The 17,036-nt window shown below is 38.6% G+C and overlaps 1 protein-coding gene across 1 annotated transcript; it reads right to left on the bottom strand.

Annotated features, from left to right (window-relative positions):
• Positions 1-5,812: 5,812 nt before the first annotated feature.
• Positions 5,813-16,827, bottom strand: LOC117296869. The gene is made up of 7 exons (XM_033779963.1): positions 16,726-16,827; positions 13,802-14,093; positions 12,600-12,828; positions 11,273-11,436; positions 8,903-8,982; positions 7,192-7,263; positions 5,813-6,413 (listed from the first exon to the last, which is right to left on the bottom strand). Exons 2-7 carry the CDS (start codon positions 14,090-14,092, stop codon positions 6,320-6,322), a joined length of 930 nt encoding a protein of 309 aa, XP_033635854.1. The 5' UTR covers position 14,093; positions 16,726-16,827; the 3' UTR covers positions 5,813-6,319.
• Positions 16,828-17,036: the final 209 nt, after the last annotated feature.

Genomic DNA, 17,036 nt, shown 5'->3' with positions numbered 1-17,036 from the left:
GACCCATGGTGAGACAATGATACTCAGGGCAAACTGTGTACAAAGTTCTAATGAGAGCCCCTAGGCCTCCATGGCAAATTTTGAGAGCTGGTCCCAGGTTTTGAGCCATTACTAAAGCATACTGCAATCATTTGAGCTAATAAAATATTATAGGCCTAGGCTAGGCCTAACAGAAAGCACGTGCGTACCTGCCGCGACCAAGATGCAACCAGGCGGTCCTCAGGTCCTAAAACAGCTCAGTGGACCTTTCTCGTCATTGTATAAGGGTGAGTGCGGACCCCTCCGGGCAAAAGAAAAAATCCCCAACCTGTCTGCACGGCGCATTACAGGGGCGGCTTTGAGAAAAGGTAGACCCACAGGTTCAAAGATACACTCAATCTGACCTTGGAGGTAGAAATTTCCAAAATGGCAGAAATTTCTACCCGTCATTTGACGGTGGAGTGTAAATTCCATGAAATTCAACACATTGAAACAAAACACCTGATTCAATTACCGTTTATCGTGGGTTGTTGGAAATTGAAAAAATATTACAAGTTAGGCATGCAAAAATGAAACTGTTCTTCTAAAAAAAAATACACAATTATCTATTTATGACGTCATTCTTAGCGTGTTTCATATGAAGTGGTGGTGTTAGGGGGTAGGGGGGGGGGGGGGGGGCGTAGATCCACAGCGCATTGTTTGTTTCCCCGTCACTTATTGATCTACGCCTACTACCAGCCAGTGCGTTCAATACATTAAATGCCATATTGGGGACGTAACAATCATACAATGGGGGAACTGAAACTTCCATGGTTTTACAATACGGCTGTAATTACAATTATTTAGTTTCTTAAAGGAACGTTAAAGAATTGGTTTTTGGTTAAAAAAAAACAGTTGCTGAGTGTAAGCCCTTTATGTAATCCACCATACACATAAACCGACCTAAAACCTATAGTTTGAGATCGACCGGCCATCTGGATCAAGACAGAATAGTGAAACGATCACCGGTAGGCCTACACATGTCTTTGCACGACATCGATTAACAAAGAAATGAATATAACGATCACCGAGTAATACACTGAAAACGGGAAATTATTTTTTATTTTTGTCATCAAATATGACATTTCAGACGGAAATATTTCAAGAGATGATTTCTAATACCTTCACCATAGACCGTTTAAGTTTTATGTAAATCTGTAGACGAGGTTTTTTTCTTACCAATTCTGTAAGGTCCCTTTAATTTCTTCCATTCCGGGAAATTGAAACATGCATGTCAATCCTTCGTTCACAAGGACAATTAGCAACAAAAGAGGGAACAGTAATAATTAAGTTAAGGGATTCGTCCCAAGAACGAGCGTGGCTAAATAATAGAATTTACAATTTAATTCTAAAGCCGAGAACACACAATTCGTTGAATTAATAATGAAGTCAGTTCCCCCCCCCCAAAAAAAAAAAAAACGTTGAATGGAAATCTGAAGAAAAAAACCTTCGGCAGTATTAAGATGCATTTATGTACCCCCCTCCCAATGGGGATACAACAGGGGAAACGCTGTTGGCACCTTTGGTAACTGTCAAAGGCTATAGTATTCTCACATTGTGTATCCATAACATAACAAACCTGTGAAAATTTTGACTCAATTTGTCATCGAATTTGCAAGAGAATATGAAAGAAAAAACACTTTTGTTGTCAGAAATAATGTGTGTGCTTTCAGAACGTGGAAATAGACTGGAGCTTCCATATTTGCTTTTGTTTTATTGGTGTGCGTGTGGGCTGTAAATTTTATTTTCAATGCTTTAGTATGCCCTCATAAATGAGGGTCTCCCACATCCTTTAACTGTTTGTTAATCTTTTCTGTTTTATCAAATTTGTTTTCCCTGTTTTGCTATCATTGTTTTTGTCATATGTTCAGTTTTTAACTGCTAGGGTTTCTCTTTTTTAGCTGGTTTATTCCATAGTGGAGTTTCAATGTATAAGAGGGTTCCCCCAACACACTGTGCATTTTTTTAAGTGTCTTTTAGTGGTTTATCTAATATTTATGTTTACTTATTGTCGTCTTCTTATATAATGTTTCTTTGTACCCCGCGGTGGTGCAATTTTTGTTTTTTTATCTATGCTATTTTTATCAATATTGTTATCTTGTAATGCCACATTATTCAGCTTCGTGCTGCCAGTTGGTTTTTTAATAAAAATGAATGAATGAATGAATAAATAATTGAGTGAGAAAATACCTCTTTCTCAAAAAACTACGTAACTTCAGAGGGAGCCGTTTCTCACAATGTTTTATACTAACACTAACAGCTCTCCATTGCTCGTTATCAAATAAGTTGTTGTGCTACCAATATTTATAATAATTTACCTATGGTGCACAGGTGCCTTCAAGAGTCAGGATCAGCACCTATTGACAAGAACAAACACTTGCCTTCATTCTCTCAAGTATGACTAATATTGAATTCAAAGAAAATGCCAATCCTCCTATACGAACTTTTCCTTTTGAATTTTTTTAAGTCAAGTATATTGAGTATGTTTTTTTTTATCTATCTGTGTTTATTTTTGAAGTTGTGTATACAATCTTTGATCTATCTTGTTAGTTATTGTATGGAATTAAAAAAAGAAAAACAAGAAAAAAGTAAGACCTTCCAAATTACCGTTGATTGCTGCCATTTAAAGCAAAAGCTTGGTATAAATGTGTACAAAATCTCTGATAAAACGTATACGATTTGGGAGTAAATTTACTCTTAACTTCCAAAAAAGATGCATATATTATTCACACCGTTTTCATTTATTTTTTTTATAAATAAATACATTTTTGTTTGTGCCTGTGAAGAAGGTTTGGTCTGGATCAAAAGCTAGAAGGACATCTCCCCTTCCATTTTCATATTATATAAACATTTTATAATTAAGATGTTATGTAAATTCATCATCCTTGAATTTCAACTTTAATCAGTTGTTTGATTGGAATTTGGGCAGAATCTCTATATATCTTTTGTGAAGAGAATAACATCACTTTAAAAAAAAAAAAAATAAAAAAAACCTTTTTAACCTAAATAAAGAAACAAACAAAACTTCCTCAAAAAAAATAAAAATAAAAAATAAATAAATACCAGAACAAAAAAGTTCAGAAGCATCATACTTAAAAGTATGTTTAATATTTAATTTTCAACATAGGGTAAAATTACATAATTGCACATGTATTAATAATATTAAGCTGTGAATTGGCGGCTTGGTGACTATGGCTAAGGCTATGGTTACGACTGTTGCCAAGGACCAAGCTGTGAATTGGTGGCTTGGTGACTATGGCTAAGGCTATGGTTACGACTGTTGCCAAGGACCAAGCTGTTAATTGGTGGCTTGGTGACTATGGCTAAGGCTATGGTTACGACTGTTGCCAAGGACCAAGCTGTGAATTGGTGGCTTGGTGACTATGGATAAGGCTATGGTTACGACTGTTGCCAAGGACCAAGCTGTGAATTGGTGGCTTGGTGACTATGGCTAAGGATATGGTTACGACTGTTGCCAAGGACCTGAGCCCAATTTCATAAAGCTGTTGAGCAGTAAAAACTGCTTAGTAACTTTAATTGCTAAGCAAAAAATGCGGAGGGCACCAGTTGCACAAATGTTATACTTGTAGATTTCTGGATGGTAACCAGTTTCGGTTAAACAAGCTTTTTTTATTGTGCTTAGCAAGTTTTTTGGTGCTTACATGCTCTATGAAATTCAGCCATGCTGTACTTCAACGCATGATGCCACAGATATCTAGCCGCAGCTGAAGACAGCAAGTGAACATGACCATAATATACTCATTTAAAATTTCAATAGTTCTCTATTGATGTGAATTATTTAAAAACTATTTACAAATCATTTCTTATTTGTGGTATGGCAGGCCGGTGATTTTATGTGGAAGTATCTACAAAATTCAGGGCAATGTCACACGAGGCAATTAAAGATGCTATGTCAGATTTTTGGCCCCAAACATAAAATATAGATTTTTTTGAGTGAATGGTATTTCAAAGAGTATCACCCGCTCTAACGAAAAAAGTTTAACTTTTACTTTTAATGGTCAGGAACCATGACAAAAATTTAAAACATTTCTTATAAAACACATAAGAATTGGTCACGTGATATAATTATTGTCGGGATCCCGACAAAAACTAATCCTGACAAAAACTAATTTTGAGCACTTTATTTCACTGCTACTAATAATTGGCAAACTTTTTCGAGCAATGGCTCAAATGAAAGCTTGTAACTTTCTCTACCCCCATCAAAATACCTATTGAATTTTAAATCAAAATTTGGAGTCAAATCAGCAAAAAATCTGACATAGCATCTTAAAAGACAGTGGACACTATTGGTAATTGTCAAAGACCAGTCTTCTCACTTGGTGTATCTAAACATATGCATAAAAGAACAAACCTGTGAAAATTTGAGCTCAAATGGTCGTCAAAGTTGCGAGATATGAATGAAGTAAACAAACACCCTTGTCGCGCGAAGTTGTGTGCTTTTATATGGTTGATTTCGAGACCTCAAATTCTAAACTTGAGGTCTCGAAATCAAATTCATTAAAAATTACTTCTTTCTCGAAAACTACGTCACTTCAGAGGGAGCCGTTTCCCACAATGTTTTATACTATCAACCTCTCCCCATTACTCTTTACCAAGAAAGGTTTTGTGCCAATAATTATTTTGAGTAATTACCAATAGTGTCCACTGCCTTTAAAGGCAACAAGGTTTAAGGCAATCTCAAAAAAGAAAAGGCATTCACATTTTAAAGTTCACATAATTTTTTCTTGGGAATTGTAGACATTGTTTGAAAAATTGCTCATGAGCTACCAAAGTGGTAGCACGCACGTAGCACGCACTGCAGTTGTTTTGCCTCCAAGTTGCCTGTAAAAGTTGCCTCGTGTGTAAAGGCCCTTAGACCAATCAAACATCCTTTGACAACATCACTGTAGACCGTGGTCATAGTGCAACTACTCACTATAATTATCACTTTGCTAACAAAAAGCGGTGACCTTGTACATTCCAGGGAATTTCTTGGCAGGCAAAAGATGCCTCATTGCTTATGATATGCTAACTTTTCCTTTCTGCTATCGTAATTACCACATACATTCAGAATTTGTAAACACAAAACAGCTGAACACAGGTTTTAAGCAATGACCCCTTTCTTCATATCATTAGTTGATAAAACCAAGACGCTGCATTTTCCATGAAATGTAAAGTTTATATTTCCTTGACTTTGAGCTGTGTACCAATTATGCCTTCAGGAAGACCAAGGCTATGCGGTTCCTTTTGTAAACATGTGATGTCACAGGTTACAAAGTTACAGGGCATATACATTGAATTTCCTCTCATAGATGAATATGGGTGAAAGGTACACCCCAAAATGGTCCAGTGCCCCTCCCCCACTGAACAGCAATTCAAGAAATAACATCAGTTTATATTCAATATTTATTTATAGATTCTTCCTAATGCTTGCCTGTTTAAAGCCATTGGACACTTTCGGTACAGAATTCTTTTTTAAAGTTCACAGAGTATAATGATAATGGTGATGGTAATGGTGAAAGACTTCTCTTGAAATATTATTCCATGAAATGCTTTACTTTTTGAGAAAAACATTAAAATAATATCAATTCCCGATATCGTGAGTACGGATTTATTTTAAACACATGTCATTACACGGCGAAACGTGCGGAAACAAGGGTGGGTTTTCCCGTTATTTTCAACCGACTCCGATGACCGATTGAGCCTAAATTTTTACAGGTTTGTTATTTTATATATAAGTTGAGCCTAAATTTTTACAGGTTTGTTATTTGATATATAAGTTGTGATACACGAAGTGTGGGCCTTGGACAGTACTGTTTACCGAAAGTGTCCAATGGCTCTAAGTGATAATTGCATCCTCAAAATGATGGTTTCATAACAAATCTATTTGTTCAAATTTACTCAAATTTTTGTTGAAACAAACAAAAAAAGGAACAAACAGTGGAGAACAAAAAATATTCTTCAGCCCAAACCGATCATTTTCCAACCGAAGTCATGAATGGATTCAGTTGCACCATGTGAGACTGAATCTCAGCACAGACCTACCCCACTCTGCATGGGGGCCAAGCGTACCAACTACTCTTATCAACTGTCTACAGATACAAGAGCCTCAGCACAGATTCAAGTGAATAAACCCATGAAGTTATCTCGGACCATATCAACCAACCGCAATGTAGTTTTCCTGGAAAGAAGGTTCGAAGGTCACTGCAACAGGTGGTGAATCAATGAGTGCAATCAACCCGCCCCCAGTTTCTCTATGGGACAAAGGTCAAATGAAAGAAATTGACCTTTGACACTGGGGTCATGAGGCATATTCCCGTCTGCGGAGAGCATGGCTAATTATACTTGCTGAGGTCATCAGTTGAATCAGGACACCATCGATGTCATCATCACCACTGGACAAAGAAAAGTAGATTTTTGAAATACTATTTTTTTATTTTTCACATGGAATTCAAATGCTGCAGGAAATTTGGTGGAAGACTTGGCTTCAAACCAACACCTCCATTTATTTTTTTGTCTCATTTTAATAACAAAATATTGCATTTTTTTCATTTTGTGGACTTTTTCACATTTAGCTTGTGCATAAATGTGACTTTTAATTGAAACTTGAGACATTGCATGGCGAGGTATCAATGTATATTTGGTTTGCGGTAACACTATGTCATGTATGTGTGTATCTACTTAGATTTTGTTCTTTTGAGAACTTGTCTCGCTTTATATTCTTCTACCGCATAGTAGATTTTCAAAGTTTGGGAGACTTCTCAGTTCTGATAAGAACGGTCCTGCTTCTAAAGAACTACCATGGCGGAAGGTTGGAAATCGGCCAGTACTACTACTTGAATTAGCTTGGTGGATCGAGGGGAATTCTCGTTATAAACTTCACTACCTGCCAATCCAGCTAGGATCACCGGGGAAAACCCCTTCTCTTTTCGATAAGTGCAGTGAGTTGTTTTTTGTGCGTTACACAACACACAGGACCAAACAGCTTTACGTCCAATCCGAAGGACGAAGCATCATAGTAAAGTGTCTTGCTTTAGGCCACAGGTGTTGTGACTGCGACTCGGCCCACACTCTGCTGATCAGAGACACGTGATCTTGAGTCCGATGCTCTAAACCGCTAGGCCACGGAAATTCTTCTTTACTTCTGTACTTATCACTTATTGTTTAACAAACCTTTTGTTTGGTTGATAGATTTGAGAAGCTTCTTCATCCTGCATGCTGTAACTCGAGCTGGAAGATTCCTCACTAAAAAAAGACAAGAAAATTATATCTTTTGGGATATTGTTTAATGAATAGGGTAGATGGCCTTAGCTTTCGATCCAATCCGGACCTTCTTCAGAGGCATAAAACAAGTACAAACAAATACATATCCATTTATAGAAAAAGAGAGGGGGAAAGGGATTAAGGAAAGGATCCAGAATGAAGCGAGAAAATAACAGCCAATCAAAGTTTCTATTTCAGAAACAATATTGGTGGCTATGAACCAATAGGAGTGAAGTGGCGAGGACAAAGGATGTTTAGTATGAAAGGATGGGTTACTGGACCATAAAAGTGGTAAATGTATTGTTCGACAACAATGCAGGGAGACATGAAAGGGTAGGATTAGAGAGCAAGTTGCATCAGTTGTTTTGGGGATATTGTTTGATACAAAATGTAACAGTTTAAAAGAAATTTTAGGGATACCACCAACATAGGGCTTGATAACTAAGTTGGTAGAGCAACCGAACTTTAAAACAGAGGCGGTTGGTTCATCACAGTCACTTTGTCTTTGTTTAACCCCAAAATCATTTAACATTTACCCAGTAAGTTTCTATTGTGGTTTTTCATTTGGTATCTGAAATAAAAAGCTGCCTCCCCTTAAGGTGATCCGCTTGCTGAAACTTTCCACGGTTTTATTGTAAACTTTGGAGTGATCCTTAGCTTCATGGCAGTTAACAGTTGTATGGCTTCTGACTGGCACCCCTGTCAAGATATTGACACATTATGGAGACCGTCATCATAGGACTAGCGACAGCACATTATTCCAGATGTCATTGGTTCAAATTCCTCTTTACTAAATGTTTCTTTCTTAAAGACACTGGACACTATTGGTAATTGTCAAAGACCAGTCTTCTCACTTGGTGTATCTCAACATATGCATAACATAACAAACCTGGGAAAATTTGAGCTCAATCAATTGTCGAAGTTGCGAGATATGAATGAAAGAAAAAAACACCCTGGTCACACAAAGTTGTGTGCTTTCAGATGCTTGATTTCGTGACCTCAAATTCTAAACTTGAGGCCTCGAAATCAAATTCGTGGAAAATTACCTCATTCACGAAAACTGTTTTCCTTCAGAGGGAGCCATTTCTCACAATGATTTATACTATCAAACTCTCCCCATTACTTGTTATCAAGAGAGGTTTTATGCTAATAATTATTTTGAGTAATTACCAATAGTGTCCACTGCCTTTAAAGACAGTGGACACTATTGGTAATTGTCAAAGACCAGTCTTCTCACTTAGTGTATCTCAACATATGCATAAAATAAAAAACCTGTGAAAATTTGAGCTCAATCGGTTGTCGAAGTTGCGAGATATGAATGAAAGAAAAAAACACCCTGGTCACACAAAGTTGTGTGCTTTCAGATGCTTGATTTCTTGACCTCAAATTCTAAACTTGAGGTCTCGAAATCAAATTCGTGGAAAATTACTTCTTTTTTGAAAACTACGTCACTTCAGAGGGAGCTGTTTCTCACAATGTTTTATACCATCAACCTCTACCCATTACTCGTAATCAAGAAAGGTTTTATGATGATAATTATTTTGAGTAATTACCAATAATGTCCACCCCAAATATTTTAGAAGAACAATACAATGTTCTCCTTTTCCATTTTTTCACTCACATTTGGGGCTGATCTGATCCATTCATTGGTGACCAGGCAAAGTTCACATCTTTGCTCGAAGACGTTTCAAAAAACACTTCCTGAAACAAGATAAAGTAATCAATTCAAAGAGACTTTTTGTGGTTTTGAGAATTCTAATTACTTTTTGAGAGTGAGACTTAGGTACTTGCAGGGATATTATACAGTCCTTCATACATGTAAAGATACAGGGCGAGTCAAAATGAAGTTGACCAAGATTTATGATTTAAGAACAAAACAATAACTGACTCAGATTGGATTACAAACATCCAGTCAGAACTACACATTCTGACTTCTTCTTCTGTTAGGAAAAAGTACATAGACCCTTTAATGACAACGAATGAAATCAGTAGATCAGCTGAAAACAACTTTGCTGACTTTAAGCATTTTTTTAATTGTAAAGGTGATATGTTCATCAGGCAAGCAAGACTGGTCACCAGGCCAGTGCTCAAACCACAGTATGGGGATACGTCTGTCCAGCAAACAGAAAACTAGTCTTGGCCCAAGATGCCAGTGATTGATAGAGAAAAAATGTGTACTATCCTGTCCCTAAATGGGATAAATTATCCCACTTTGCACCTAAATGGGTTATGTTCAATTTCTACAAAGTCCCTGATTTGACTGTTTTCCACTCCTATCCTGTCCCTAGTAGGGCCACTGATTTTCCGTTTCAGAAAAGTGCAAATTCCGTTTGGCAAAAACATGAATTCCGTTTCAGGCACAAAAAATTCCGTTTCATGTTTTTTTAATTAGATAAAAGGTTGTTTAGTACCCAGGGACACACTTATAAAAATCAATTTGAGATAAGTTGCATTGTGACTTCGTAAAATGTTCATTTGAACTGACAAATTTCAAAAAAATACTTTTTTTTATAATTGTGGATTATTTTGTATACTGCTGTTCTAAAAAGGTTGCACTGTGACTGCAGTATCAATGCACATGATGTGATAGACTCGATTCCAAGTCTAAAACTGCAGTTGATTCTCTGCATCAGCCACATTGTAGGCTAATGACAGGAGTGTATCCACAAGAGGGCGCTGTTTCAGCATGATCAAAGACTTGGGAACAAGTCTATGGACGTGACCATTCTCCATCCACAAACAAAATGTCAGCCATTTTGTTTTCGCTTTGGCGACAGAATGTTGACAGTTTACGGTTTTATTTTAGACCTTTCCGAGATGAAAAAACATTGTATGTGTTCTTATAGATCATAGGTAAGCTAGTTTGTGTATTATTGTTGGTAAAAGAGAGGGAGAAAATGCAATTTGGGTGAACAAAAAATGTTTAAAACGTGCCGCGAATAATGCCCTTCGCTTAACCATGTTAACGTGTGTACATCATGTGTGTAAACATTGAGGATGGTGTGAAGTAGAACAGAATGATCCACGGTTACGATCTCGTACTTTTTAATGGTCTGATTTCTGATGCCTTTTTAGTTTAACAAAAAGAATCTTAATAAAGAGTGCAATTTCAATAGTTTTGGCGTCCAGAAAAAAAAAAAAAAAAATCAAATTTTCTGAAATCCCGTTTTCCGTTTCAAAGGGCGGATTCCGCGAATTCCGTCCGTTTTCCGCGATCGCGGAAAATCAGTGGCCCTACCCTAGTTAGTATAATTTATCCCTTTTGGTCCCTAAATGGATTATGTTCAATTTCTACAAAGTCCCTGATTTGACTGCTATCCACTCCTATCCTGTCCCTAATTGGGATACATTATCCCACTTTGCACCTAAATGGGTTATGTTCAATTTCTACCAAGTTCCTGATTTGACTGTTTTCCACTAATCCACTATCCTTTCCCTAATTGGGATTTATAGTTTGTCCCTAATTGGGATAATTTATCCCTCTTGGCCCCTAAATGTGTTTTTTTTCCAATTCCTACCTGGTCCCTGATTTGGCTTCATTATTTGGTACCAAATTGGGCTAATTTACCCCACATGGCCCCTAGTTGGGATTAGTTCAATTCCTAACTGGTCCCATATTTGCCAGTTATCAATTCCTATCCTGTCCCTGATTGGGCTAATTTACCCTGCATGGCCTATAAATGAGATATATTCAATTCCTACCTGGTCCCTTAATGGCTGTTATTCATTCCTACCTGGTCCCTTATTTGGCAGTTATCCATTCCTAGCTGGTCCCTGATTGGGCTAATTTACCCTGCATGGCCTATAAATGAGATATATTCAATTCCTACCTGGTCCCTTAATTAGCTGTTATCCATTCCTAACTGGTCCCTTATTTGGCAGTTATCCATTCCTAGCTGGTCCCTGATTGGGCTAATTTACCCTGCATGGCCTATAAATGAGATATATTCAATTCCTACCTGGTCCCTTAATGGCTGTTATTCATTCCTACCTGGTCCTTTAATTGGCTGTTATCCATTCCTATCTGGTCCCTGACTAGTGTATTTTCCGGTGTGAGTATTTGTCGATATTGTTGATGTTGCTCTTCAAGCATATTGTGTAGACTAGCTCGGAATGCCTCTATCTCTCTATCAACCCGTTGCCTCAAACTGAAATCTAAGCACAACCAAATTGGACATAATCACTATACAGTGGCCTGCCAGTTTAACACAATCATGGGTATTTCAGACAACGACTAAGTTAGATTGAAACCGATTTACATTTACGAGCAGCAGGAAGGCGCTCATACAAATGTGTTCCCCTTGCGTTCATACATCACTGAGTTATCACTCATGGAAAATTCACGCAAACATACCAACAGCAACTCTCTGATGACCACCTATTAAATCGTTGCGGTAACCGCTGCTAAAATCAAGGACTCGAACTGCCTCTAGCTACCGGGCAATCTCGTGGTCTAGTTGGTAAGACACTGCTCTAGAATTGCTAAGGTCGTGGGTTCGAATCCCACCCGAGTAATATGCCTGTGATTTTGTTCACTAAGCTCAAGGAAAGTACTAAGTATACAGTGCTAACACTTGGTGTATACAGTTAAAACCAAAATTCAAACCAGGGCTCAATTTCATAAAGCCTGTAAGCACACAAATTTGCTTAGCATGAAATTTTTTCCTTGATAAAAACAGGATTACCAACCAAAACTCCACGTGATTTTCAGGATTTAGCAAACAACATTTGAATACCAGTATCAAGCAATAGGCAACAAATGAAAATTTGGATGGTAATCCTGGAATTATCAAGCAAGAAATTTCATGCTAAGCAAATTTGTGTGCTTACAGGCTTTATGAAATTGGGCCCTGAGGATGTTTGGTATTGGATTAAACCAGCTTCATCAAGCCACTCAAAATGCCGAACAATGGAAATGATCAATTAACAAAACAAACAAATTGTAGCCACTGAGCCACGCCTGTGCGCTGCACGATGATGAAGCTGTAGAAGCTGTCTAAGCTGAGGATTGAAAAAAGCCCCAGAATTTATCTCACTAACAACCAAGGACCCAGTTTCATAGCGCTGCTTAACGGTAAGCAAATTTGCGTGCTTACTAGCAGCAAAGTTTGCTTACGCCTTAGCGTATTTCACAGGTTAGCAGAAAAATTGGGCAGCCATAGTTGTGACGTCATTTATTTTTGTGCGTTAAGCACAGGAAGGTTAGCATGCCTTTTTGTGTGCTTACGGTTAGCAAAGCTATGAAATGGAGATCACACAGTAAGCACAAAATCGGCCGTTAAGCAGAGCTATGAAATTGGGCCCTAATGGCATCCTACCTATTTCATCAAGTACATCATCATTGGGAAGACCTTCTCGCTCATCGAGTTGTCCCTCTTGCATCTCAGCTGGTGAGTTCATCATCTGAGTTTCCCACTCAAACTCTCGCTGATGGTTGCTCAGTGGGTAATCGCCCAATCTCTGTTTGCCTTCAGCGAGGAAATCGTTCTCGTCAGACACTTCAAGTCGTCTCGGCAACGTCTTATACACTTGGAAGAGGCATCTTTCCTGTGGAGTTAAAGAGAGTCCGATATAAAGGCTCTCCCTTTCTCAACATGATATTGCACCGTAATAATCATAATAATAGTGGCTTTAAAGCGTGCATATCTCACTCAGAGACGTTCAAGGCGCTTTAAAGCCATTCGACACTTTCTCAACAGTACAAAAATTAAAATTCACAGATTTACAAATAACTTACAGGGTTTACAGAAGGTAATGCTGAAAGACTCCCTTTGAAATATTATTCCATGAAATGCTTTACTTTTTGAGAAAACATTAAAACAATTATCAATTCTCGATATCGAGAATAACGGATTTGTTTTAAACACATGTTATGATAAAGCGAAACGTGCGGAAACAAGGGTGGGTTTTCCCGTTATTTTCTTCCGACTAAATTTTCACAGGTTTGTTATTTTATATATAAGATGTGATACATGAAGTGTGGGACTTTTGACAATACTGTTTACCGATGTTGTGCGATTGCTTTAACATACAGTATTTTTCCTGCACGGTGGGACTATATTATGAATTATGAGACCTATTCCTTTTACATAGCACCATGTATTATGGTTTACAAAGTGCTATGGCGCAATATGCTGCAGATCAGACCAGGAACACCAGGGCGAACCCGTTATCTTTGCGACAAGTGCACTGGGTTCTCTTACGTGCGTTACACAGCACACGGGACCAATGGCTTTATGTCCCATCTGAAGGACAAAGCATCATGGTTAACTGTCTTGCTTTTAAAAGGACACAAGTGTCATAACTGGAACTCGAACCACACTGAATGCTGATCAGAAACACCAGAGTTTGAATATGGCGCTCTTAATTGCTAGGGCATAATAACAAGTTCTTACAGTCAATTTTACAATAATTGTATCGCCATGGCAGCTCAGGGCTGTATACTTCCCAGGGAGCTGAGGAAAAAAAAGAGTCCAAAGACAATGTAAGGGAACTCCTCCAAGTTTTTTCAGAAACTTACTCCACAAGTTGTATGGCCACAAAACTCCCTCCCGCTTGGATTAGGGTTGGACTGGTACCCATCCTGCTGATGCGTTGCCCATATTGCTGTAGCATCAGATTCTAACTTGGTGGTTGGTAGTCTGGTGGTGCAATAGTCATCTCCCTTGGTGTCGGTCTTATGGGCGTTGTCCGTTATTGAGAGGATGTCCTCCATCGTGGTGGAGGCGGAGAGCGCCTTATTGGAGACTGTGCTTTTGATCAGCTGGCATTGGAGTGTCTCACGTCCTTTGCTTGATTGATGTGCAAACATTCTTAAGATATAAGAAGAGAAACAGAATGTACTATTAATTCCTAGAAGCAAACAGAGTTGGGGTTACCGCACCTTTTCTGTTGCAGCCCCCAGACATGCCAGAACAACATCAGACAATAACTGTACAAATACAATACATATTTTTAAGACGTCACTCAAATCTCCCCTGTTTACAACAATTTAATGTAGTAATAATAGTAACGCCCAGGAGGAATGAGACGTTGGAATATGGCACCATATAAATGTTAGGCCAAGAAAAATAAAAAACATGTTGCTCGTTCGGACTGTTTGAAAAAGTTAGTGAGGTCCTTGTTATTTGTTATTTTCAAATTTTTTGTTATTTTTTTCAAGATGGCCACCATGTCTAAGATGGCTGCCATATCGCTTTTGAAGATGGTTTCATGGTTTTATGAGTATGTTCTGTATGTCCTCAAATTCTGTGTGTGTTTCTGTGTCCATTTTGAGGCATTGTTATTCTTTCCAAAGAGTTATTCTTGCTATTGCTCCTAAGTTGTTCTGTGTGTGTGGAATCACGTCCTGGTGCAAAGAACTGTGGCATGTAAACGTAAAAAACGGGCAAAACGTTTCAAAGTAACGAGTTTCTTATTATGCGTTGTGATAGCATCTTTTGTAATTGTAGGACATGTAAGAAAGATGATGAAATTGCTCAATAAAAATTAAGGGTACATTTGAAATATCTATCAATAATATAGTTGCGATAACGTAACCCTCCTCCCAACGGCCGCCAGGTCGGAGGGTTACGAGATTCTCTCGCACGGCAAATGACAATCTGGTCCAACACGTATAATTTCGATAGCTAGTCACCAGATTTGCCCCATTTTTACCACTTTCAAAAATCATTACACAAATTCTAAGGGCACGAACTTAATCCTCAAGGTCTAATGAACACTCAAAACACCATTGAGAAAATATTTTTGAAGAAAAAGGACAAAAACTTACCAGATCTTGGAGCGAGTTCCCAGGTTTACATTTAATTGAACCTGTCGCATCGCTTTGCAAACGCTTTATTTTTTGGTTGGACTAAACCATTCTGTGAAAGGGGTGTTACAAGGCAGCGTTCGTGTTCCACCCCAACTTGATAATCGTCCCAACTATAGTTGGGACTGGTCCAAACTTGAGCGTTAAAGTTGGGGCGTCCCAACTATAGTTGGGACAGTAATGCAGGGTACCAGCGCGTTGCAGGGTACCAGGGTTGTTTTTAGCTGCTGTGTGCTGTTTGTGTGTGCACAGATTAAACCAGTGTGGGCATGGTGGTAGACTGCCCCATGGTGTGAGCTAGTCTTGAAATCAAGTCGGTAATTGTTTGTGGCTAGAGCGTGGCGGTGCTGCTAGTAGAAGGGTTTGAGTGGGTACATTAATTATTCTCAAGAAATTCTTAATATAGTTTTATGTTGAAAATTACAGTGTTACGCATTTGAGCCGACTTGTACAAATAGAGATGAACTTGTGGGCATCAAACAAATAAACATGCCTAGGGGCCAAGACAACTTGAACAAGCGAAGTCAAGTTATTTCTACAGTTGTGACTGGGGGTCCCAACTAGAGTAATGACTGTCCCAACTGTACCAATGACTGTCCCAACTTAGTCGAGACCATCTCTACAGATAAAATATTATAAAATAAATTTGGTCTATCCCCACTTCAGTTGGGACAGTCATTACTACAGTTGTGACTGGGGGTCCCAACTAGAGTAGTGACTGTCCTATCTTCTATGGTAAGACCATCCCTACCACTCAGCTAAAATATTATCAACCCGGGCCTATCCCACTACACCGAGTTGGGACAGTCAACCCATTGGTACAGTTTGGAACGGCAGTCAAGTCTGTGTGGCTGATGCAGAGAATTAACCGCAGTCTCAGACTTGAAATCAAGTCTATACAGTCTGGTCCCGACAGTACTGTAATCCACGCACGGTACTGTTGAGCTCTATGTGAAATCCCAACTACAGTTGGGACGCCCCAACTTTAACACTCAAGTTGGGACCAGTCCCAACTATAGTTGGGACGATTATCAAGTTGGGACGGAATATGCGCGCTGTCCGTACATTGCCAGCCGTCCACTCATAATATGGTGCGCATGCACACTGCAGCACTGCCTTGTAAAACCCCTTTCACAGAATGGTTTGCTGTACCACCATGTTTAGGCCTAATCTACATGTACTTGCTAGCTGGGAAATTTATGTTCTTTTGAGAACTTGTCTTGATTTATAATTATATTCTACGTAACGGCGTAAGTAATAAAGCCGTAACGACGAGAAGAATTTCGGAACTTGATAGACTTCTCAATCTCAGTTCTTTACAAGTTTTGTAACAAAACTAAAGACATAAAGATTTAAGAATTTCAAACTATTATTGAAAAAGAGCGTATGAAACAGAGCCATGGAGTAATTAGATTCCAATTCTACCAGCTACCTCCATGGTCAGACCGTCAGACCATGGAGGAATAAATTTATTCCTCCATGGTCAGACCGTACCGTAACAACGGTAGCGTAGGCGCTGTCGTCTGCTCACCAGGTATAAAAATTAAAATTGAGCTAAAAAATAAATTATCTTGTTTATCTATAAAAAAAATAATCAAGTAAACCATGGCAGACATCCACCACTTGGTACCCACCTGCACGCAATGCACACGACTAGGTCTTGACTTTGGAAGGAAATAAATGATGCACTGACGGTAAAAATGTAGATTTCATCACTTGTTGAAAATCTGATTCTGACGGGGCTCTCGCACTCAAACAAGGTCAGAGTTCATCGTATTCAATCGATTCACGGTGTCCTGAAATAGCGCCCTCTTTCTGAAGAGTGCCAGACAATAGAGAGGTTGCGTGACCCCGCAAAAAGTTCGTTGTGCGCGCCGGTCGGCCATGTTGAGTACTATTTCGGTTGAAACGCGTCGTCTGCTCGCAACAGCAGACGCACGTTTGT

This window comes from Asterias rubens, chromosome 11 (assembly GCF_902459465.1).
Source record: "Asterias rubens chromosome 11, eAstRub1.3, whole genome shotgun sequence".
In the NCBI taxonomy this organism is placed as follows: Eukaryota; Metazoa; Echinodermata; class Asteroidea; order Forcipulatida; family Asteriidae; genus Asterias; species Asterias rubens.
This window is presented reverse-complemented; position numbering and strand designations above follow the sequence as displayed.

Coding starts and splice junctions, on each gene's coding strand:
- LOC117296869 (XM_033779963.1), bottom strand. CDS start 14,092: ATGTTTGCACATCAATCAAGCAAAGGACGTGAGACACTCCAATGCCAG. Junction 11,437..12,599: donor TGATGTACTTGATGAAATAG/GTAGGATGCCAT, acceptor GGTTGTGCTTAG/ATTTCAGTTTGAGGCAACGG. Junction 6,414..7,191: donor ATCTATCAACCAAACAAAAG/GTTTGTTAAACA, acceptor TTCTTTGTCCAG/TGGTGATGATGACATCGATG.